Consider the following 23,131-nt stretch of genomic DNA (forward strand, 5'->3'; position numbering starts at 1 on the left):
AGTGTTCTACCCTGTAATAACAACACAGGAATTTCACTTCTTAGCATCTATCAGTTTTTTTTTTTTTAAGTACATTCAGCTGTCTTCTCAGCAAACTCACACTTCAGACACAGAGATTAATTCAGTTTTGATGTATCCTTTTCCTCCGCCGTCCACATCCATGGGTTCTGCGGCTAAAATGATGAAAGAAAAACACATACAAAACCCAGTTTTAGTAACTATGGAACTGGCTCATTCAGCCAAAAATGGCCAATGGTCAGTGGCTGACACGAGTTGGGAGTCTAATAAATAATAATAATAATAATAATAATAATAATAATAATAATAATACTTTATTATTTATACCCCGCCCAGCAGAATATTAGTAAAGTAAAGGGACCCCTGACCATTAGGTCCAGTCGTGACCGACTCTGGGGTTGTGGCGCTCATCTCGCTTTATTGGCTGAGGGAGCCAGCGTACAGCTTCCGGGTCATGTAGCCAGCATGACTAAGCCGCTTCTGGAGAATCAGAACAGCACACGGAAACGCCGTTTACCTTCCCGCCGGAGCGGTATCTATTGATCTACTTGCACTTTGATGTGCTTTCGAACTGCTAGGTTGGCAGGAGCTGGGACCGAACAACGGGAGCTCACCCCGTTGCGGGGATTCGAACCGCCGACCTTCTGATCGGCAAGTCCTAGGCTCTGTGGTTTAACCCACAGCGCCACCCGCGTCCCTAACAGAATATTAAAATACTACAAAAGCACTCCCAACGTTTCTTGGGACATCACTTTAATGTAAAGTCAACGGTTGGGTTTCATCGAGCGAGACTTGCCAGCGAAAGCCCCCAGCAAGGACCTCTGCACGTACAATGGAGCTCCCCCACCCTCTGCACCCAATTGGCTTGGGGTGGGGCAAAGAGAGACCCTCCACAATGGCACGAGGGGGGGGGGAAGAGGTGGGGTTGTTCTGCCCGGCAAGATGAAACGCGTGTGCCGACTGAAAACACTGATGTTGGAATTCCAACCCCATAACAATTCTGTCCATATTGGCGACCATGACATCGCAGTGGATGCACCCAGAATTGTGAAAACGTGCACCGTCAGGTCTAGAACTGGGGGGAAAGCCAGTGCTATTTTTCGGGGGGGGGGGATGCAAACCCCTAATCATTTTGTGAATCCAAGTCTGGCCTCATTGAGGGGCAGTATTTCAATATGAGTAGGGAAACGAGAGCACCCCTAAACATTTTTTTAAAGAAAAAAAGCACTGGAAAACGCAATGGACAAAACTACATTTCAAATCACCCGTTTGCTGCTATTCCCTGCTATTTTCCTTACAGCTGCCCCCTGTCCCCCACAAGTGCCATCCCTGTTTGGGGCCCAGGAAAAAAAGATGGGGTGGCACTGCTAATTTATGAGAGGAAATTGTTGTTGTTGTTTTTTTAAAAAAGAACATGGCTTTTCACCGCTACAAATTCAGCTACTGATGCTTCATGGAACTGACCACAACACATGTTTTTGTTTCAAAGGAAAAATACTCACTCTCTTTGGGCCTGGAGTAGTATTTTCCAAAGGCATTGTCTTTGGGAATATCCGGGTAAAGAAATTTCAGGGGGTTTTCCGGAATATTCTCAGCCGCCATCACCTTGTAGCTGCGAAGAATATCGGGCAGGCTAACAGCAGAGAGCTCCTTCTTTGTGTAGGGTTCCACTGAGTGACATAAATTATCTGGTACAAAGCCAGGGGGGTGGGGGTGGAGAGAGAAGAATTAAATCAGAAACTCAACTTTCAACACACTTGGTCTGCTAAGAAGCTAACAGAACTCAGAAAGCTGCTATCTACTGTTTATCCTTCACATTAGGGTTGCCATTCACCACCACCCCAGTCCCACCCTGTAACGTAAGAGAAATTTAGCAGGTGAGGTCCTTTTCCCTGGCATCAAAGGAGGATGGCTCTTGATGCCAACTTCTCCTTCCGTTTTTTTAAAAATAATGCTTATTAGTTTTCAATTACAATAATCCAATAAAAGCCTCATTATGCCAACACGAAATTATAATTAATAATGCCAATCCTTCAAATGCCAAATTATACAATTTATATACCCCCCCCGCGTGCTAGAATTAATGGTTTGATGATGTATATAATTTCTGCGTTCCATAATCTTATAAATTCCAATTACACAGCAGTCAGAAAAACAAACCAGCTTCTCCTTCCATGTTTTTTTTCAATCTCTCGTTTCTCTCAAAATCCCTGTCTAGGCTCTCTTTCCCACAATTATGCCAAGAGGAAAACAGGAAGCAAAGGAAGGCACATTCCAATTTTCTTTTTTGAGAAATTGGGGTGCAAGAGAAAATTTCCATAGCTTAGTGATAAGCATTATTATTGTGTAGGAGACCCAATTCAAAAAACAACTGTGCTTGGAGAGCAAGGCTCCAATGAACATGGGAGGATTTGCTGCCACAAAAAAATAACAACACAAACAAATATACAGGCTGTATATACCGTAAGTTCTTTTTAAATGTGATTCAACATATCATATCAAAATATATGGTTCCATAGACCAACTTATCATACAAACGAAACATATTATGATAAATTAAATTCCAGCAGATTGATCAGGAAATACAATCTATTCAGTTCTTATACTGGCAATATCCATGGTGTGGAATTCTTATACAGTGGTACCTCGGGTTAAGTACTTAATTCGTTCTGAAGGTTTGTTCTTAACCTGAAACTGTTCTTAACCTGAAGCAGCACTATAGCTAATGGGGCCTCCGTCGTGATTTCTGTTCTCATCCTGAAGCAAAGTTCTTAACCCGAGGTAATATTTCTGGGTTAGCGGAGTCTGTAACCTGAAGCGTATGTAACCCGAGGTACCAGTGTACAGCATCAGACATTAAAAACTTCCCTTCACTGTATCAATCTTGGTAGTGTCCCACATGAAGATGCTTTTAAGAATTCTACCATTCCTTGTATGCAGGCATACAAAATTTTAAAAAATGGAACGCTTCACAAATTTACGTGTCATCCTTGCGCGAGGACCATGCTAATCTACTCTGCATCGTTCTAATTGTAGTATGTGTGCTGCCACAAAAAAATATGCAATGGATGGGTTTTGTTTTTTAAAAAATTAATGTATTTTTAAAAAATTAAGCCCTTGAACACAAAATGAGTGTTCTTTTTCAGTGTTTGCCTACCATTTTGTGGTCCTTCTGCCCAGGTAAAAGTGATGGCTCCTTCTCGACTACTTTCACTGAACCTCAGGAGGAAGGTACCGGTGGGCTTATTCTTGAGCAAGCAACGTTCTCGTTCTTTGCTTATGAAGCCGATGATGCTTCTGAAATGTCAAAGAGAGAAGAGCACAGATGCACAAAAACATTTGTGACAGGACTTAGGCCTTGTAGTAAGTCAAGAGGACACCAACCTGGGGCCCTGAAGGTATTGTCTAGAGACTCCCAACTCTCTTCAATCAGGGCTGATGGACGTCAAAGTCCAGCAACATCCAGAGCGCACCGATTTAGGTTAAAGTCCTATCCGCCCGCAACTGCCAAAATGGCTTACAAATGAGTATTTCCAGTACGTTTCCGAGAACAATTCAAAGAGTTGGTGCTGACCTTTGAAGTGCTAAACGGCCTCGGCTCAGTATACCCAATGAGCATCTCTACCCCCATCATGGCAGCAGTACAGATTTAGGAGAATCATTGGAGTGAAAGTTGGGTTTTACTATTAAGTAAGAAAATACCCACCTTCAATGACCACAAAATCAAAAGTTGCATTATAAATTAGGGATGCGACTTGCTAATTGTTCCTCATTTCCTTCACCTTAATCTGGAGAGGGGGGGGGGTCAAGGCAGAACCTTTTTGCTGTTTAGAAGCTCCCAAATATTCCAGCAGGTCCCAGCTATCCGTCTCTTTACATTACTTGCTTTTTCATAACGAAGGCAAGCCATAAAAACGCTTTTATTTTCTCAGTAAAATCTGTTTGCTATGCTGTGGATAACAAGCTACAATAGCTCTCTAGAGGTTTATTCATCCCCCAGCTTCTTCCCCACATATACTTTATACTGCTCCATAAAAAAAAAGCAATTTCAGGGCAATTAAAGTTCTGTTTTGAGAAACGGGTACACGTTCAGCACTGCCTATCATTTGACGGTCTGAGCAATTACTGTTTACACAATTAATTAGACTGCTGTTGTTTGGAGCCTACCAGCAGATATATAATAAGCCATTTAAACTGCGTTTCAATGGGTCTTTGAGCTGCCGTTCTGACAACAGTCCCTAAACCAGGAGCAGGGAAACTGTGGCCTTCCAGACACTGCTGAACTGCAGCTCCCAAAAATCTCTGTCTGTCTGTCATTCTGGCAGGGGCAGGGAGGAGCTGAATTGCAACAACATTTGCAGGGCGACAGATTCCCATCCTTGCTGTAAACCTTCTTACCTTAAAACTGAAATCTCCTGCATTGTGTTTCTCTCTCCTCATGCCCCCAAGACTATTCCATATGCAAAATGTTCTCCCTTTTTTTCGGTGGTGGCAAAGCTAAGCATTGTTTAAGCACCACTGATTTCAAGGGGGAAGACAAGGGTCCTGAGAATAAAACCCCATGAATTCAATGGAGTAGATGCACAAAGACTGCATTGTAAGATGCTCAATTCCAACCAGAACACCTTTAATGTTATTTAACTGATGTTTTAATGTATTTTTATTCTTTTGTTGGAAGCCGCCCAGAATGGCTGGGGAAACCCAGCCAGATGGGTGGGGGTATAAATAATAAATTTATTAATTATTATTATTAATAATAATAATTCCAGACGTGGTTTTATTTAGGATTCCAAGCCCATCCACTGCCCTCAAGAAGCCTCTGAAATTCTTACCCATCGTTCCAGAGGGCGAGAAGATGTTTCTTAATGAGGTCAAGAATGCCTTCAATCCACAACCAGAAGGGAACGTTTTTGTCATTTATGTTTTCCTGAAATTGAAGGAAACAAAAGAACAGCGCGTTAGAAGTTGCTACTTCAGCTAACCACAACGGAGGTCGTACATTAAGAGTATCCGTTCTATCAGTGGTGCTCTTCTCATTAATTTTTTTCCTCACGGCTGTTCTTGGGTCTTCCGATTTTGTGTTCTATACATTCGCGTTCCCACATGCATTCCAACTGTCTTACAAGTCTCAAGGCCACCTCTATGCTATTGTGCGTAAGGGTGTTCACACATTGCATTCAATGAGTGTGAAACCCAATAGTTGAGCTACTGCTCCGTAAAGAGTTTCTCCACCCGCATCGTTCAGCCCAGACACTGAGGTCCAGCTCTGAGGGCCTTCTGGCGGTTCCCTCACTGCGAGAAGTGAGGTTACAGGGAACCAGGCAGACGGCCTTCTCGGTAGTGGCGCCCACCCTGTGGAATGCCCTCCCATCAGATGTCAAGGAAATAAACAACTATCTGACTTTTAGAAGACATCTGAAGGCAACCCTTGTATCGGGAAGTTTTTAACGCTTGACATTCAATTATGTTTCTATATTCTGCTGGAAGCCACCCAGAGTGGCTGGGGAAACCTAGCCAGACAGGTGGGATATAAATAATAAAAATAAAAATAATTACTATTTATTTATAATTACTAAACACTTGTACATGCACAAACACAGTCTGCGACTTGTGCTCAGGGTAACCTATGAACAAGCCTGGTGAAAGCTAGTAAAAGGTGTCTGGAGCAAGATGATTCATAGAAGGCAACTAGGCACCAAAAGAGATTGCACTATGCACATGTGCCTTTCTCTTGAAAATGACCGAAACCACAGACAGTCCATACATGCAGTGTACGCTGTGCACTTCCCTGTATCAGGAGGGTGTGTGTGTGTGTGTGTGTGTGTGAGAGAGAGAGAGAGAGAGAGAGAGAGAGAGAGAGAGAGAGACTCCTATTGCACACATTGCGGTACAGCAATATAATGTTGCCTATGGTTGTGCACTCAAGACAGTCTGTTTTTCCGAAAATACAAGACTCCTCTCTTGGGTGCTCTCCCCTCGGCCCAATCTCCCCCCATCCTGGTTCTCACTGCATCAGTAAAATTACAACCACAACAAAATGATTCTCAGTACACTGACGTGTTTTCTGTTCTATTTAGTACCCTCTGCTGGCAACTGGAGAGAATGCAAGATTGTAAGACCTGAGGCGAGTTGTTTTAGCAAACAACAGCTCCTCCCCGCCCCCCCCCCCCAACGTTTTTAAAAATGACACTTCAAGCTCTGTTTTCCACCATGGCCTCCACACACATTTTTTTCAGGTTTCTGCAGTGGCTCAAAAAATCACACACCCAAAAAACTTTTTTGAGATGACGAACAAAGGCCTTTATCACGGCTGCGGCTCCGATCTGGTGGAACGCTGTGTCACAAGAGACTAGGGCCCTGCGGGACTTGACATCTTTCCGCAGGGCCTGCAAGACAGAGCTATTCCACCAGGCCTTTGGTTAGGGCGCAGCCTGACCCCCTCCTTTGGCAAACTTCACAGAACTTTAGCTTAATGGTTGCCATCAATTTAATTTTAATAAATTTTTATAATGAAATGTTTTTAGAATGTTGCACTATTTTATTGTTGTTAGCCGCCCTGAGCCCGGCTTCGGCTGGGGAGGGTGGGATATAAATAAAATGTATTATTATTATTATTATCACGCCACCTTAAACTCCCTTATAATGCTACGGTTTGTCTCCGACTTAGGCAACCAACTGGTTATCAATGGATCCAGCAGTGGTTGGACTCTGGCCCCTTTAGAAAAAGAAAAAAGGGAATATCCTACCTTACAGAACCTCACCCAAGTAATAGTGCCATCCGCAGTGCATCCGTTCGCTAAAGGGGAACAAGTTATCGCCATGTTACTCTTCAGATAGCAATTAGGCTAATATATCTGTATCACATGTAAGATTGGAGATAGAATCTTACCCTCCAAGAACACAAAGGCTTGAATTTAAATCCCAAGGGCAAAGGGAGAAGAAGGACTCCCAGAAAAGAAAAGAAAAACCCTGCTGTTTGGAACATGCCTTATTCCCACCTGCACTGCCATGCTAAAGGCTTAGGAATTTCCTAGTACACCATCATTTTAACCTGCCAGTCCGTTATATTTGGTATTATGTCTGTTTTCCAATTCTGAGCTAATGATGGACTACGCAGAAGTGGCCAGACTATCAGGAAAAATAAGAGATCAGGATGAGCAGAAGTTTCAAGAAAATTGGAGTAAATATTTGATGTATATAAGAAACAATTGCAAATCTTTGAAGACACTGGTAGGCTTGGAATAACTCTTACAGCGTGTAGTTGATAATATGATATATAAAATACGCAACGTTAGAATTTTATTTGATACTTACCAAAGAAATGGAGGGAACTCAGAGGCATGATAGAGCCTAAGTTAAATATGTAACCTATATTTGTGTAATTTATGATTGTATGTATGTTTACTGAAAATCAATAAAAATTAAATCTGCAAAAAAAAAAAAAGGGAATTTCCTAGTACAGTGGTACCTCGGGTTAAGTACTTAATTCGTTCCGGAGGTCCGTTCTTAACCTGAAACTGTTCTTAACCTGAAGCACCACTTTAGCTAAAGGGGCCTCCTGCTGCTGCTGCGCCGCTGGAGCCCAATTTCCGTTCTTATCCTGAATCAAAGTTCTTAACCTGAAGCACTATTTCTGGGTTAGCGGAGTGTGTAACCTGAAGTGTATGTAACCTGAAGCGTATGTAACCCAAAGCTGATGTTTTTAAAATAATGATAATAAAAGCTGATGTTTTTAAAATAATGATAATAATAATAATAAACCCAGAAATACTTCCAATTTCAAACAGATTCTAAGAGTGAATAGCTCACAATTTCTTTAGGGCAGGAGCTACATAACTGGGCTTCATGCAAGCTTCAGCCAGGTGGTCCACAGTAGGGGCTGTGTGATAAATTGCCACATCGTTGAATACCAGTATCGAAATAACATTGTGGTGAGTGTTTCCACAAGACAATATATGGGTGAGCGAAAAGCTGGGGACTTGACAGCTTCCCAGGGGGTAGCTGAGCTGAACCGATACTTTACAGTTAATTTGCAGTATGTTTCCGAGCACAATTCAGTGTTGGTGCTGACCTTTAAAGCCCTAAACCGCCTTGGTCCAGTATTATCTGAAGGAGCATCTCCACCCTCATCGTTCAGCCCGGACACTGAGGTCCAGCACCGAGGGCCTTCTGGCGGTTCCCTCATTGCGACAAGCCAAGTTACAGGGAACCAGGCAGAGGGCCTTCTCGGTAGTGGCACCCACCCCGCGGAACACCCTCCAACCAGATGTCAAAGAGAAAAACAACTACCAGACTTTTAGAAGACATCTAAAGGCAGCCCTCTTTAGGGAAGCTTTTAATGTTTAACAGACCACTGTATTTTAATACTCTGTTGGAAGCCGCCAAGAGTGGCTGGGGAAACCCAGTCAGATGGGCGAGGTATAAATAATAAATTCTATTCTATTCTATTCTATCTTGTCTCCTGCTTTGTTTTCTCTCTCCCTCCTCCCTCTTAACCGATAAGAAATGAAACTGTTATGCCTTGTGCACCAGAAAAGATGGATATAAAATATCCAGCGAAAGAAATGGCATAACCTCTAATTAAACCTGGTGGGAAGGTGCATGCATTTTTTTATTTTTTTTTTGGAAGGAGGTTGACAGTGCAAGCAAAATTTCTGAACGTCTCTTACGAAGTAACTTTTCTCCTATCATGCTCAGTTGCTCTGTGTTGAGTCCCCTCTTTGTGACAGAAGAAAACTGCCAACTCAGCACTTCGGAAAGCTGCGACCATCTTGCACACGGCGCGTTCAGAAAGAAGGACAAATTCTAGAAAGGAAAAGGATAGCATTTAGAATCTGAGCCACTATTTACTGACTTTTGTTTTATTTACAGGAATATCATCCCACCTTTCTTCCAAAGGAGCCCAAGTGTCATAGAAATTTCTCCCGTTTTATTCTCATAACCTTGCTTGGTAGGAGGAACTTGAGACATGATTGGTAGAGTGGAGATCTGAACCAGTCTCTTTGGTCCCAGGACTCAGCTACATTTCGTCACATTAATACGTTTTGATTGTGTTATAAATATCCAACATCAGTTGGTGCCAGAGAGCAAAATAGTTTATATGGATTTTTACATAGGCATTTTTTTTCTTTCATTGTAACAAGTTAATTTTTGACTTATAGTGTTTTTAACCTGTGTCTACACTCACCCCTTATTTTGAAATACTAAGTACAGTGGAATGTGATCCGTGCGGGAGGCATGTTCGCAACCCGCAGCGTTGCGTCTGCACATGCGCATAACGCGATTTAGCGCTTCGGCGCATCCATAACCTGAAAACGCGTAACCTGAAGCGTCTGTAACCCAAGGTACCACTGTACTGCACCATATTGGCTCTCACAAGGCTAGGCCTAAACACCCACGTGCGGAGTTTTTACATCCCTATCAGGGAGCTCCAACCTCCTCACAAAAAAAGCTTTTCTTTTCTTCCCACTCAACAAGACATATACTCCTGAAACGTGGAATCATTCTGAGGAGGGGGGTGGCTTCTGATGCAACACAAAGCATTACTATTTCAAAAGGAAACAGGAGGCAGACCAGGGCGCATACCTTAAAATGGTATTTGGATTTCCAGACAACCTACATGGAAACTCTAACAATAATTGTTTATTTTAGCTGGAGTGAGGGGGGACCCATAAAATTTCCTGCAATTTTGTAGTTACGACTTGTTGCTTGTTTTCAAAAATGTTATTTAAAAAAAATGGCTGTGGGTTTAACTATAATCCTTAAGCTTTCTCTGTGACTGTTGTGTGCAGTTTCTCCTGTCTGCATTTTGTCCACATTCTTCCTTTTCCTTTTGTTGACAACTCTACAATCCATTTGCATGTTCCCATGCCCATTTTTAATTTTATACGGGAAGCAGCTGGTGTTCATTTTCTAAAGTGAAATATGATCAACATCAGCAAAGCAAGTGATTTCTTCTTACACAGAGAATGGAACTGCCCTTGTACAATTTAAATCAAGAGGAAAAATGCTGCTTTTTCTCCCCAAAATGCCATTTATAAAAGAGTTCGAACAATGCTAATGTTTATGCAACGGTCATAAAAGCAATTCCAAAAAAATCAAGTGTCCAATTGGGTCTTCAGCATATGTAACTGAAGAAAATCTCATCACTGAATGGAGCTTTCCAATTACGTTTTTAAAAGGTACCATTTTACATGAGCTATTTAATATTGCAAAACCATAAGTTGAAAAGCCAGCCGCTTTTAGCTCCTTTCTCCTTAAACAGTTTTCATTCCAAATGGTTGTTCGAAGAAATGATATCCAACATGGGCCATACTCAGGGTAAACTCACTGAAATAACTTATGTCCATGTTCAATGGGTCTTATGTTGAACTTATGGTCAATGGGTCTGTGCACAGATATGACCAATGCTTGGATTATCAGCCTTCATAAACAGAGCCTTCAAAACCAGAGCTTGCTTCCTCCTCTGTCACAATCATTTTCCTTTTGTGCCATGTACTATTATTGACTTTGGTAAGTTACAATGCTCTTTAGCTGTGAGAGGGTGATTGCTTTCTTTCAGAAGTTTTTTTTTTTTTTTTTTTAAAAAGGAGACTCTCTTTACTTATTGATGTATTTGCTACCCTAAGTTCTTCGAAGAGCAGGATATAAATTTAATAAATACAGTCGTACCTTCCAAAACGGATTCTGTTCGCCTTCCAAAACGTTTGAAAACCAAAGCGCGGCTTCTGATTGGCTGCAGGAGCTTCCTGCGGCCAATTGGAAGCCACATCGGACGTTCGGCTTCCAAAAACAGTTAGCAAACCGGAACACTCACTTCTGAGTTTGCGGTGTTTGGGAGCCAAAATGTTTGAGAACTAAGCTGTTTGAAAACAAAGGTACGACTGTAAATTGATGAACAAAATAATGGGACTTGCTTTAATAAAGAGTATTCTTTCAACTGTTTCAATATCCACTCATCCGCCCAAATCCTGCACTTAAAAAAGGATGCCAGGAAACTCACCTTGGGCTCATTTGTCAGCATGTTGTACCACAAGATGGAAGCCCATCCACTCGGCAGCTGGCTGACATTGGAGATCACAACAATAGGAAGGGAGGTGGTCTGGGAAGCGAAGGTGACAGGGAAAAATTGAGCTAACGCTTCCAAGATGGTCAAAGGCACAGAAATTAAGGGGAGACACAGTACCAAATTCTTTGAGGCAGCAGCGTCACGTCATTACAATTAGCAAAACATGGCTGGATATTTTGACACAGAAAGATATGATGAGCAATCCTCGTTTTGCATGGGGTGTTGCATTGCAGACCCCCAAGCGCATCAGTGGACCATGCGCATGTCCCCTTTCATGACATCTGTGACGTTTCAGGGCTGCTTCCTGGTTTGGCGCCATGTGCACATGCTCAGACGCAACTAAATCGGTCGTTGCCTGTATAGCCAAGGTTGGAAGATTCACTTTTCTACGCTCAAAGCTCTTTGCTGAATTTAAAAACAAACCAAACTGTAGAGCGAGCCAAACTTCATATAATTCCTTTTACCAAAAAAGCAAACTGCTCCCATTTTGGCAAACGAGACATAGCTGGGCCAATCTAACAAACAAGTAAGTGCCAGGCTGTGTTCACAGTTTGGCTCGTGGGTAGATTGGGACAAGACTTTTCCCAAAATTCACTCCACTCTTGTGACACGCATAGCCTTATGTCCTGAGTAGTTAACACACTTACCTCTAGATCAATTATGAGGCCCCACTGTTCCAGCGTTGTCTCAAAAGAGAGAGAATGGAGTTCTTCTGTTACAATGAGAGGCCCCTTTATATAGGAAAAAGGCAGATTTTAAAAAATAACAATTACAGGAATCTGTCACACTACACAACTCCCCTGATCCCTGGCCATGTTCGCTGGGGAAGAAGAGAACTGGTTAGATCCTCCAAACCCTTCAGAACATAGGACTGAAAATGAACTGGACTCTTCGGCAGGTTTTGAATAAACATTCACAAACTGTTTATTGTAATGTATAGAAAGACAACTTGAGGATTTTTACAATTTGATAACATGCAGATAGAAATATGTGTTGAGAAACCAGAGAAAGGAGCCGAGGGAAGTCCGGGGGTGCGGTGGGCTGTTGGTTTTTGTTTGTTTGTTTGTTTAGGGGGAGGGGAGGGCAAAAAAAATGGAGGGGAAAAATAATATATTGTGGATGATGTATTTTTGATAAAACTATTGTGGTGAAATTTCCGATTTTATTTTATTTTTAGAAAAAGGACTGAACTTCCTGTGCAATCCTCATTGGACAGTATCTCCGCCCCCTCCCCAATATAGATGGGACAACCACTTGTCAATCAGCCGACATCATTATTGCATCAGGTGCCTAACAGGAAGGTGGCCCCACCCACCTGTCAAAAGCTGGCTCAGTGAGATGGGGAAAATAAAATATCTGGATTGCTAGGCTGAAAATCCTGCTCTTCTATATGAAAGGTTAACAAGGGAGGCCTTGGTACTTTTTTCAGTTATATAATTATATTATCACTCTAACTAATATCAGGTTTAACATTTACAGGCTAAGGTTAAAGCAAGAGTAAGCTCAAATCTATGGGGGATCATGGTGTGCGGTAAAATAGGTAAGGGACACCAGGACACTTAAGTCTAGTCCAAGGCGACTATGGGGTGTGGCGCTCATCTCACTTTTCAGGCTGAGGGAGGCAGTGTTTGCCCGCAGACAGCTTTCCGGGTCATGTGGCCAGTATGACCAAACTGCTTCTGGAGCAACGGGACACTGACGGAAACCAGAGTGCACAGAAATGCCGTTTACTTTCCCGCTGCAGTGGTACCTATTTATCTGCTTGCACTGGTCTGCTTTTGAACTGCTAGGTTGGCAGGAGCTGGGACAGAGCAATGGGAGCTCACCCCATCACGGGGATTCGAACTGCTGACCTTCCGATAGGCAAGCCCAAGAGGCTCGGTGGTTTGGACCACAGCGCCACCCGCATTCCGTTTACCTTTTATATCGACATTATAAGGTGTTCATGAGGTGAACACCTTAGGCTTAGATTTGCTCACTGTGATCCTGTTGCAGGGATTTGAACTGCTGACCTTCTGATCGGCAAGCCCAAGAGGCTCAGTGGTTTAGACCACAGCACCACCCTCATCCCTTTGTGTAGTCTATTACCATTGCTTATTAAAAATCCGCTATCAAATTAAAAGAAAACCAAGTAAGCAAAATGAACAGCATAGGTGTTGATTCCTCTTACCTCATTGGTTCTTCCAGGATTCTTTTGCTCCTTTAATTGCTGCAGAATGAAGGAATGTCTCAAAGTGAGTGACATTTATGTTCATTTTTCGGTATATTAACCAATCAAAAACACAGTTCAAAGACCAACGTGTCATGTACCAAACCATGGTGCACATTTTGACTAGCCAGGGGTGAGCAACACCCTAACACAAACTTCACCACCCTAGTGCCCTCTAGATGTTCTGTATTCCAACTCCCATCAGCCCTGGCCAGTGCGGCCAATAGTCAGGGATGATGGGACTTCTTGTTCAATAGACACCTGGAAGGGCACCAGTTTGACTATACCTTTACTAGATTCTCACGAAGGAAGCTCTGGATGAAACTAGTCAACATCAGACTCACAGGTGCCACTATTGTGCAATTATATTTCACATGAATCACGAAGGATTTTGTTTTAAATCTTTCCCCCTCTCATTGAAAGAAAAATTTGTGATATTGTGTCTCCCCACGCCCCCAATACTTTCATTTCACTTTTAATTTGTATATTGCCTTTCTATATTACTACACACAAGGCCATTTACAAGCTGAAGAAACAACAAAATAGACGCCTAATAGCAATCTGATCCTATACAAAAAAAGCCATAATAAAAACATAACTTATATCCACTAAAGCAATATTCAACAATCCAGTAAAAATCACTCTGCGGGGAAAACCGTGAAGCCAGCCAATGCATCCACATAGCTCCATCCTTATTTCAGACATTGTGATATATTGATATAACGTGATGTTTAGCTGCTGACATATCACAACTTTGAAAACCAGATATTGCCCAGCCCTAGTTATGGGTCTGTAAAGAAACCTTAGTTTGTGCTATACAGTGGAACCTCAGGTAACAGAAACTTCTGGTTACGTTACCGGCAAACCTGGAAGTGTTTCGCCGCGCACGCATGTGCAGAAGCGGAAAAAAAACGCCTCTGCGCATGCGCAGAAGCGGCACCTCCGGTAGCAAAAACTTCAGGATATGGCCGGACCTCTGGAACGGATCCTGTTCACAACCGGAGGTACCACTGTATAAGAAATGTACCAACATTAATATGGAGTATAACTGAATTAATGCACACGTAAAAAACCCCACATTTTTTTAAAAAAACAAAGCAGGTAAGTATTTCAAAATTACTGTATTTTTCCGTGTATAAGACGCCCCCTATTTTTGGGGACTCCAATTTAAGAAAACACCCCTCAGCACTACCTGTGTATAAGACCAGCCCCAATTTTAAACCTACTTTTTTAGTAAAAAACAAACAAACAGCTAGTCTTATAAACGGAAAAGCTCTGGCACAGAAGAAAAGAACAAGACTTCATACGAAAGCAATCCTGTCAAGGAATAGGCGTGTTTGTGTGTTGTATGTCATTGTACATGCATAAATACAAATACACGTGTATGTGTGTACTAAATAAAAGCAGAAGTGAATACAAAACGGTGACAGACTTGCTAGTTGTGGCCTGTATGGAATATATACCCCTTCAGTACACAAACATCAGTAGCACAGAACGTTTTGGGGGATGACGAAGACAGAACGTTATGAAGATATTTTGAGAATATGAATGCCAAAAAGATAGGCCTCACCAGATGTCTAAATTCTGCTGACAGGCTTCCATTCGACTCTTCCATGTTCATCACTTTGGAATTCGTCCCCAAGATGTTAAATTTTCTAAATCTTCAGTGAAAACAGATTTAAAAAGTTTTTTTGAGACTAATCAATTCACCGTGTAACAAGAACAACAAGCAGTAGCGTACACAAGAAGTCAACGTACCCTTTAACGGCAACTTTCTCGTTGACGTCTCTGCAAATAAAAATAGTGAGGGGAGGTCCGTTATATACAGTTGACAATGTATGTGGCAAATTTATCCATTTTACTGTAGTTTTTTTTAGTGGGTGTTTTAAGCAGTGGTAAACTTCTCCAGTGTGCAAATGTTATATACTGCAGGACCTGCTATTTCAAAGATGAGCAAGACCTGTCAGCAGAAAACAGTACCAGAATTTTTACTTTTTAGTCCTAAACAGAAATAGGGAAAGTGTGAAAGGATAACAGGGATCTATTGTCACAGGTGGAATCAGGTTATGCTTTAAATGGATTGTGTGGATGCAATCTCAACCCTACAACCACTAGTAGATTGTCTATTTTCAGTCACCCTTCATGATGTTTCTTAGAAAGTGGAAAGCTTTCAGAGACGCTTCCTTCTGGTTGGAATAAAGGTGGCTACAGTTAAATGGGCAGAGAAAGAGGACAAAGGTAAATAACTGATGCTTCTGTTTTGAGTGAAATTTTGATTTGGATGTCAGTAACATATGCAAGGCGCCACTTACTTATCAAATACAACTTGCACCTTCAATTTGTAATTCAGTTCCTGTAGTTTCACCAGTAATCTGAAAGCACAAGACATATATCACTAGTGTGTTAATGAAGAAATGACTCCCATCTGTAACTTCATGACGAGCCTTGCATTTCCTGCAGGTTCTCAAGACAACAAAGAAAGCTTCCTTCCCAAACATAGCAACAGGGGAGCTGATTCATATACAGAAGATCAACATGTGCCCACAACATTTTAGAGAAGCAGCCCCCATCTGGTTTTGCCATGCACACACTTGCCAGAAACCAGCTAACAGCTGGAACACCACACGTCGTTCAGCTCAGTCAACCACTACCTAACATGAAGTGCTCTGTAGAATTGGCTTTTCATCGGATAAACTACTAGAGCATGGGTAGGCAAACGAAGGCCTGGAGGCCACATCTGGCCCAATCACCTTCTCAATCCGGCCCACGGACGGTCCGGGAATCAGCGTGTTTTTACATGAGTAGAATGTGTTTTTTGATTTAAAATGCACCTCTGGGTTATTTGTGGGGCATAGAAATTTGTTCATCCCCCCCTCCAATATAGTCTGGCCCCCCACAAGTTCTGAGGGACAGTGGACTGGCCCCCTGCTGAAAAAGGTTGTTGACCCCTGTATACTAGAGGTAGTGAGACATTAGTACAGTCAGATATACTGCCTTAGCTGTAAGTTTGCAACTGGTCCACAAACAGAAACGTGACACTTTTTCCAATTACTGCCCTTCTGTTTGGGCACAATTTTCCTCTGTGGTTTGGAGTTGTAATATTACAACTGATGTGGAATGGCCGCCTTGAAACGTGTTGCTGGTTGGTTGTTTTTAACCTAAAAGGGCAATAATCTGGATCATTTAAGGGGGGGGGGGATTACCTGAGTTTTACTGTAAATTGCACTCCAGTCTTCACGACCAACGGTCTCTGAGAGTGGGTCGGCATGCAAGGCTGTCTTTCTACCACAAAGGAGCTGGACAAGGAATAAAGAAATGGCATTCTAATTTGTCTCGGCAAGAGAATGAATTATGGCAAAGGGCCCAAAAGAGAAACATTAAAAATATAATATTTTGGTTCATTTTTAACGGACCCAAAAAACCCAAAACAAAACCCCCAAACCTACCTCTGAATGAGTTGTTTGAAGAGGCCTAATGTCCGTTCATACAGCCCGTTTTTCTGCTGAGGGATGGGGTCTGTTTCGTAGGTAAACTTCTGCTCCAACTCCTCCAGCTTTTTAAGCTGCTGGCGTATTTGCTGAAGACTCTCTGCTACTGTAGTAAACCTACCATTTATAATAATAATAATAATAACAAATTTTTATTTATATCCCACCCTCCCCAGCCGAAGCCGGGCTCAGGGTGGCTAACAACAATTAAATAATACAACATTCTAAAATCATTTCATTATAAAATTAATTCAAATCAAATTGATGGCAACCATTGGGCTAGAGTTCTGTGAAGATTGCCAAAGGAGGGGGTCAGGCTGTGCCCTGGCCAAAGGCCTGGTGGAACAGCTCTGTCTTGCCGGCCCTGCGGAAAGATGTCAAGTCCCGCAGGGCCCTAGTCTCTTGTGACAGAGCGTTCCACCAGATCAGGGCCACAGCTGAAAAAGCCCTGGCTCTGGTTGAGGCCAGTCTAACCTCTCTGTGGCCTGGGACCTTCAAGATGTTTTTGTTTGAAGACCGTAAGGTCCTCTGTGGGGCATACCAGGAGAGGCGGTCCCGTAGGTACGAGGGTCCTAGGCCGTATAGGGCTTTAAAGGTTAAAACCAGCACCTTAAACCTGATCCTGTACCCCACCGGGAGCCAGTGCAGCTGGTAAAGCACCGGATGAATGTGATCTCGCAGCGAGGACCCCGTAAGGAGTCTTGTATTTTAGCAGGGCTAAGCAATGCAGCTAGAGCACAGCAGAGTTAAGGTTTGAACATTCTCTACTTGACCGGGGCAGGGGACAAATTTCTTTCATCTAGAAAGAAAAGGAAAAGCAGTGCTTGCATATCCCAACCTTAACAGCTTTTCATTCTGCAAAGCTTAGGAGCACAGCAGGTCCCAGCACCTAAGATCAAAACACTCCTGTGTCAACTTGCAGCTTCAGAGACTTGGGGTGTGGGGTGGAGGGAGAGAAAAACTTATTCCTCCAAGGCCTGCAAAGCCAATGGACAGAGGGGGGAAAAGCCAACCTCTGAGGCAGCTCAGGAACCTGTTTTGTCTTCCTGTCAGGGTCAGACCCAACAAACATCCTGCTTCTGAACACTGAGAAGGAAGGAGGGGGGAAACTGGCCTTGAGAGAAAAGGGAAGACATTGCCCTTGTCTTCCTTAGTTAATGCCTTCCACGGTGTGGAGCAGAGAGAATCCAGTGCTTGGACCACTGGATGTTGCCAAGCACAGAGAAGGAGAATCTGCAGGAAACGTTTACTGAATAATAAATAATAATAAAAAATTTATTATTTATACCCCGCCCATCTGGCTGGGTCCCCCCAGCCACTCTGGGCGGCTTCCAACGAAACACTAAAATACAATAACCTATTAAACATTAAAAGTTTCCCTAAGCAGGGCTGCCTTTAGAGGTCTTCTAAAAGTTTGGTAGTTATTTTTCTCTTTGACATCTGATGGGAAGGCGTTCCACAGGGCGGGCGCCACTACCGAGAAGGCCCTCTGCCTGGTTTCCTGTAACTTGGCTTCTCGCAGCGAGGGAACTGCCAGAAGGCCCTCGGCGCTGGACCTCAGTGTCCGGGCAGAACGATGGAGGTGGAGACGTTCCTTCAGGTATACTGGACCGAGGCCGTTTAGGGCTTTAAAGGTCAGCACCAACACTTTGAATTGTGCTCGGAAACCTACTGGGAGCCAATGTAGGTCTTTCAAGATCGGTGTTATATGGTCTTGGCGGCCGCTCCCAGTCACCTGTATTAACCTGCTTTCTCTCCACTGTGCAGTTCCAATGTGGAACTCAGGACCGCAATACCTCCAGGACCGCCTCTTTCCATATGAACCTACCCGGACCCTGAGATCTTCTGAAGCCTTTCTTTGTGTGCCTCCTCCTCGAGAGGTCCAGAGGGTGGCAACACGAGAACGGGGCCTCCTCTGTGGTAGCTCCCCGTCTGTGGAATGCTCTCCCCAGGGAAGTTCAGCAGCCCCTTCATTATACAGCTGTACCTCGTTTTGAGTCCGCCTCGTTGAGCATCCATTTTGTCGAACGTCCGCGGCAAACCCAGAAGTACCGGAACGGGTTACTTCTGGGTTTGCTGCTTGCACATGCTTTGTTCTGCGTCCTTTTTGTCTAGCATCCAGGGCTCCAGAACGGATCCCAGTCACAAAACAAGGTACGACTGTACACCTTTAGGCGCCAGGCAAAAGTGTTCCTTTTTAACCAGGCTTCTGGTTGACCTGATGTGACATTCTATACCCTTTCAAAATGTGGCTCTTTGGGGGGGGGGTGTTGGTGTGTTATAGGCTTATTGTTCTTTTTTGGATTTTATATATTGTGATCTTTTCTGTGAGCCGCCCCGAGACCTTGTCGCAGTCTTTTTAATGTGAGCTATATACAAGTATTTACAAAAGCAGTTCATACAGAGTACCTGCACCTTAGGGGCAAACGAATACTCTCCACCACAGCACCACCACACACAGCACAACCACACCACAACCACTGTTGAACAGGCTTTCCTTTTTAAAACAGGTGCTAGCCAATCACATAAATCACACTCCTGCCGAGTCACTCTGACCCAGCACTTCACAGAGTATTGCACCAGCCTGTTGGAGCCTGCAGACTTACTCAGTATCCTGCGAATACCAACAGAACTCTGGGTATAGGGCGGTATATAAATTCAAAATAAAATAAAATAAAATAAAATAAAAGTGGTCTCCTATCCAGGCACTGAGCAGACTCTTAGGTTCAATAAGGGGGCTTCAAGGCTGTGCAAAGGCTCCCGTTTACACTCCCCGCTTCCCCAAGCAGCTTTGGAAAAGCAGCCTCTACATACAATTCTCAAGCAAGTTTTGAGGGCTCGGTTCTTCCAGACTTCTCCCCAAAAGGCCTTGATTAGAAGAGGCCTACCAGTTCTGAAGCTGGTCCAAGCAAGCATTGGGCGGCCCTCCAATGCAAGCCATTTGCTGCCGCTGCTTCCATTCCACCAGCTCCTCTCGAATCAAGGCGTTCTGGGTGTGTTCCGACACATGCAGCGCACTGGCTATTCTCTGTAGCACATCCTAGCGACAGAGAGCCATTCAGGAATGAGTAAGAGGCATTTAGAATTCTAAAAATCATCTCACATCAATAGCATTTATTATTTATTAACTATGTAAACCGGCCCCTTCATCCTCATATCCTGATTGGTTGAGAGGGGTTGTATGTTTGGGGACAGAGAGGTTCTCCTTTGAGGTCTCTGGTTTTCTGCCTTCGGGGTGCGCTTCCGAGGCTTGCCAGTTTTTCCTTCTGTAAAATGGGTACTTTGCGATGCCCATGAAAGCAGCTCACATTTCTAAACATGCCTCCACATCCAGAAACGGTTGCAGTAATAGGCTTTGGGAAGTGCAATAGGACACATGCTCAGTTCGTGCAGGGGACCAACTACAGTGGTACCTTGGTTCCCAAACGCTGAAAACCTGGAAGTGTGTGTTCCGGTTTCCAAATGTTTTTTAGAAGCCGAATATCCGATGCGGCTGTCGGCTATTGTTTCCAGGGCGCCTGCACCAATCAGAAGCCACGCCTTGATTTTCAAACATTTCGGAAGTCAAATGGACTTTTGGCACTTTTGTTTTTGCTATTTATTTAGCACTTTTGTTTCTGAGGCTTTTTCGGCTAATTTGTTTTTGTGACTGTGCAGCTGTTCAGCTACTGATCAATTGTGTGACTATGGAAATGGATAAAAGCCCCCCATCCAAACAATGACTATCATCATTAATTTTTATCATCTACAATACTGTCTTATTTATTTTATAGTACAGTACACCGATTATCGCTTTTGTTTTATGGATCGATGGTCTTGTTAGATAGTAAAATTCACGGTAAATTGCTGTTTAGGGCCTGTTTTTAAAAGTCTGGAATGGATTAATCTGTTTTGCATTAGTTTCTATGGGAAAGCGCGCCTTGGTTTTGGAACGCTTTGGTTTTGGAACAGACTGCTGGAACGGATTAAGTTTGGGAAGCAAAGTACCACTGAAAGCTTGTTGAGTTTCTCCCTCCGCTGAAAGCATGGCCTGGAGCAGCCAATGTAATGGACTTTTCATTTCCTGACCATTGGGCTATGCTAGCTTGGGCTGATGTTCAACATCTGGAAGGTCCTGTGTGTTGGCTTCCCCTGGCCTTGAATAAAAACCAAAGTTTCCCTGTACTTTTGCAAGGAGAGATGAAGCACAAGTGGTCAAGATGTTTCATAACGCCTGCCTGCCTGTTCCCCACCTATGCTAAGACAAAGGGGAGGGGGAGGGAATTAAAGGTAAAGGTAAAGGGACCCCTGACCATTAGGTCCAGTCGTGGACGACTCTGGAGTTGCGGCGCTCATCTCGCTTTATTGGCTGAGGGAGCCAACGTACAGCTTCCAGGTCATGTGGCCAGCATGACTACGCCGCTTCTGGCGAACCAGAGCAGTGCACGGAAACGCCGTTTACCTTCCCGCCGGAGCAGTACCTATTATCTACTTGCACTTTGACGTGCTTTTGAACTGCTGGGTGGGCAGGAGCTGGGACTGAGCAACGGGAGCTCACCCCGTCGCGGGGATTCGAACCACCAACCTTCTGATCGGCAAGTCCTAGGCTCTGTGGTTTAACCCACATACCAGCAATTTAGACAAGTATACAATGCCTCTCCACAAGTTCACCAAAGAATCACCTGTCTCATGAGGTCAAGCTGCAGATACATTGTGTGGAGCTGCATTTTTTCCTTTAGGAAGTCTTCCTGGGTCATACCACAGGGCTCATTTTCTGCAAAAACAGACCAAAGAAGAATTCCTGTGTTATAGCATTACATTTAAAGAACACTCTTCAGTTTGTGGAACTTTTAAAAAGAAAAGTAAAACCCCATAGCTCAGCAGCTGGAATGTATTTAGGAGAGGGGAGTTCTGATTTTATTGTCCCCTTCAAAAGCAGAAGTGCTCTGAAAACCAGGAACCTATTCCTGTGCATTACAGTGGTTCCTCAGGTTAAGTACTTAATTCGTTCCGGAGGTCCGTACTTAACCTGAAACTGTTCTTAACCTGAAGCACCACTTTAGCTAATGGGGCCTCCTGCTGCCGCCGCACCGCCACAGCACGATTTCTGTTCTCATTCTGAAGCAAAGTTCTTAACCTGAAGCACTATTTCTGGGTTAGCGGAGACTGTAACCTGAAGCATATGTAACCTGAAGCGTATGTAACCCGAGGTACCACTGTATACACAAAGGTTTTAAGACCGACTTCCTTGTTAACGATTCTTAGGGAAACTGGTATTAATTCCATCCTCAAAGCCCACATATATATTGTGTTGTTCAACAGAAGAGTAAACCATTCAGGTTGGACTTACCGCACCTAGTTTTCAGGGGGGGAAATCAAGGAAAAAATATGATTCCCCCCCCCCCCCCCGCAGCTCTGGGAAGCTCCAAGACCTTCTCCCTGCTTTTGCGGGAGGTGGCGGAATTCCCCCACCTCCCGCAAAAGCCCACAGGAGCTGCGCGCGACTCCTGCGGGCTTTTCGACCAGGAGGGAGTAGGGACTGAAACGGCCAGTCAGTCCCTTCTCCCTCCTCGGGGAAAAGCCCCCAAGAGCAGTGCGTTCTTTAAAGGGTGTGCGGCATCCTGCAGGCTTTTCTACGAGGTTGGGGAATTCACCCACCTTGTAGAAAAGCCAGCAGAAGTCGCACAGCCTTTAAAGTGTGTGCGGCTTCTGCATGCTTTTGCGGGAGGTGGGGGAATTCCCCCATCTCCCGCAAAAGCCCACAGGAGGGAGAAGGGACTGACTCGGCCAGTCAGTCCCTTCTCCCTCCTTGGGGAAAAGCCCCCAAGAGCGGCACGCTCTTTAAAGGGTGCGCGGCATCCTGCAGGCTTTTCTACGAGGTGGGGGAATTCGCCCACCTCATAGAAAAGCCTGCAGAAGCCGCGCACCCTTTAAAGAGCACGCGGCTCCTGCGGGCTTTTCAACCCAGATTGTGTCCCCCGATCCTCTGGGGCTGGCGATGGGGGAGGCGCTGCTTTCCCCCACCGCCACCCTCAAAGAGCAGACTCTCCTGGCTTCAGCGGAAGCAACGCGAAGCCTCCGGAGCGCAGGCTTCGGAGGCTTCGCGTTGCTATCGCTGAAGCCAAGGAGCCTGCATTCGCCCCATAGGACGCACGCACATTTCCCCTTCATTTTTCTAGGGGAAAAAGTGCATGCGTCCTATTGGGCGAAAAATATGGTAAATTCTTATCTCAAGAAACCAATGTTCCCAAACTCACAAGCTGATTTAGAGTGTAATGAGAGGGAAACAAAGTTAAGTTTTTTAATTCATTACTGTATTATTCCCTGGCAGATGAGCTTGTGGGATTTTCTGTCTCAGCTGCCGAAGCA

General features: G+C 44.0%; 1 protein-coding gene across 2 annotated transcripts in view; it reads right to left on the reverse strand.

The window, feature by feature from the left end:
* The window catches only part of STAT1 (signal transducer and activator of transcription 1), a 41,526-nt gene that overhangs the window by 5,836 nt on the left and 12,559 nt on the right, over positions 1-23,131 (reverse strand). For both annotated transcript variants that reach the window (XR_014551662.1, XM_083628884.1), the window contains exons 7-22: positions 21,445-21,536; positions 19,672-19,823; positions 16,742-16,900; positions 16,499-16,591; positions 15,608-15,667; positions 15,054-15,083; positions 14,866-14,956; positions 13,257-13,295; positions 11,734-11,817; positions 11,021-11,119; positions 8,688-8,823; positions 6,765-6,814; positions 4,851-4,945; positions 3,176-3,315; positions 1,521-1,706; positions 101-173 (exon numbers count right to left, since the gene is read on the reverse strand). Coding sequence is in view for 1 of the 2 variants with exons in the window: in XM_083628884.1 (XP_083485010.1) it covers positions 101-173; positions 1,521-1,706; positions 3,176-3,315; positions 4,851-4,945; positions 6,765-6,814; positions 8,688-8,823; positions 11,021-11,119; positions 11,734-11,817; positions 13,257-13,295; positions 14,866-14,956; positions 15,054-15,083; positions 15,608-15,667; positions 16,499-16,591; positions 16,742-16,900; positions 19,672-19,823; positions 21,445-21,536 (1,579 nt within the window). In the remaining variant the exon portion in view is untranslated. The remainder of the gene's footprint in view (positions 1-100; positions 174-1,520; positions 1,707-3,175; positions 3,316-4,850; positions 4,946-6,764; positions 6,815-8,687; positions 8,824-11,020; positions 11,120-11,733; positions 11,818-13,256; positions 13,296-14,865; positions 14,957-15,053; positions 15,084-15,607; positions 15,668-16,498; positions 16,592-16,741; positions 16,901-19,671; positions 19,824-21,444; positions 21,537-23,131) is intronic.

Source organism: Podarcis filfolensis (genome assembly GCF_964270895.1).
Source record: "Podarcis filfolensis genome assembly, chromosome: 1".
Taxonomy (NCBI): Eukaryota; Metazoa; Chordata; class Lepidosauria; order Squamata; family Lacertidae; genus Podarcis; species Podarcis filfolensis.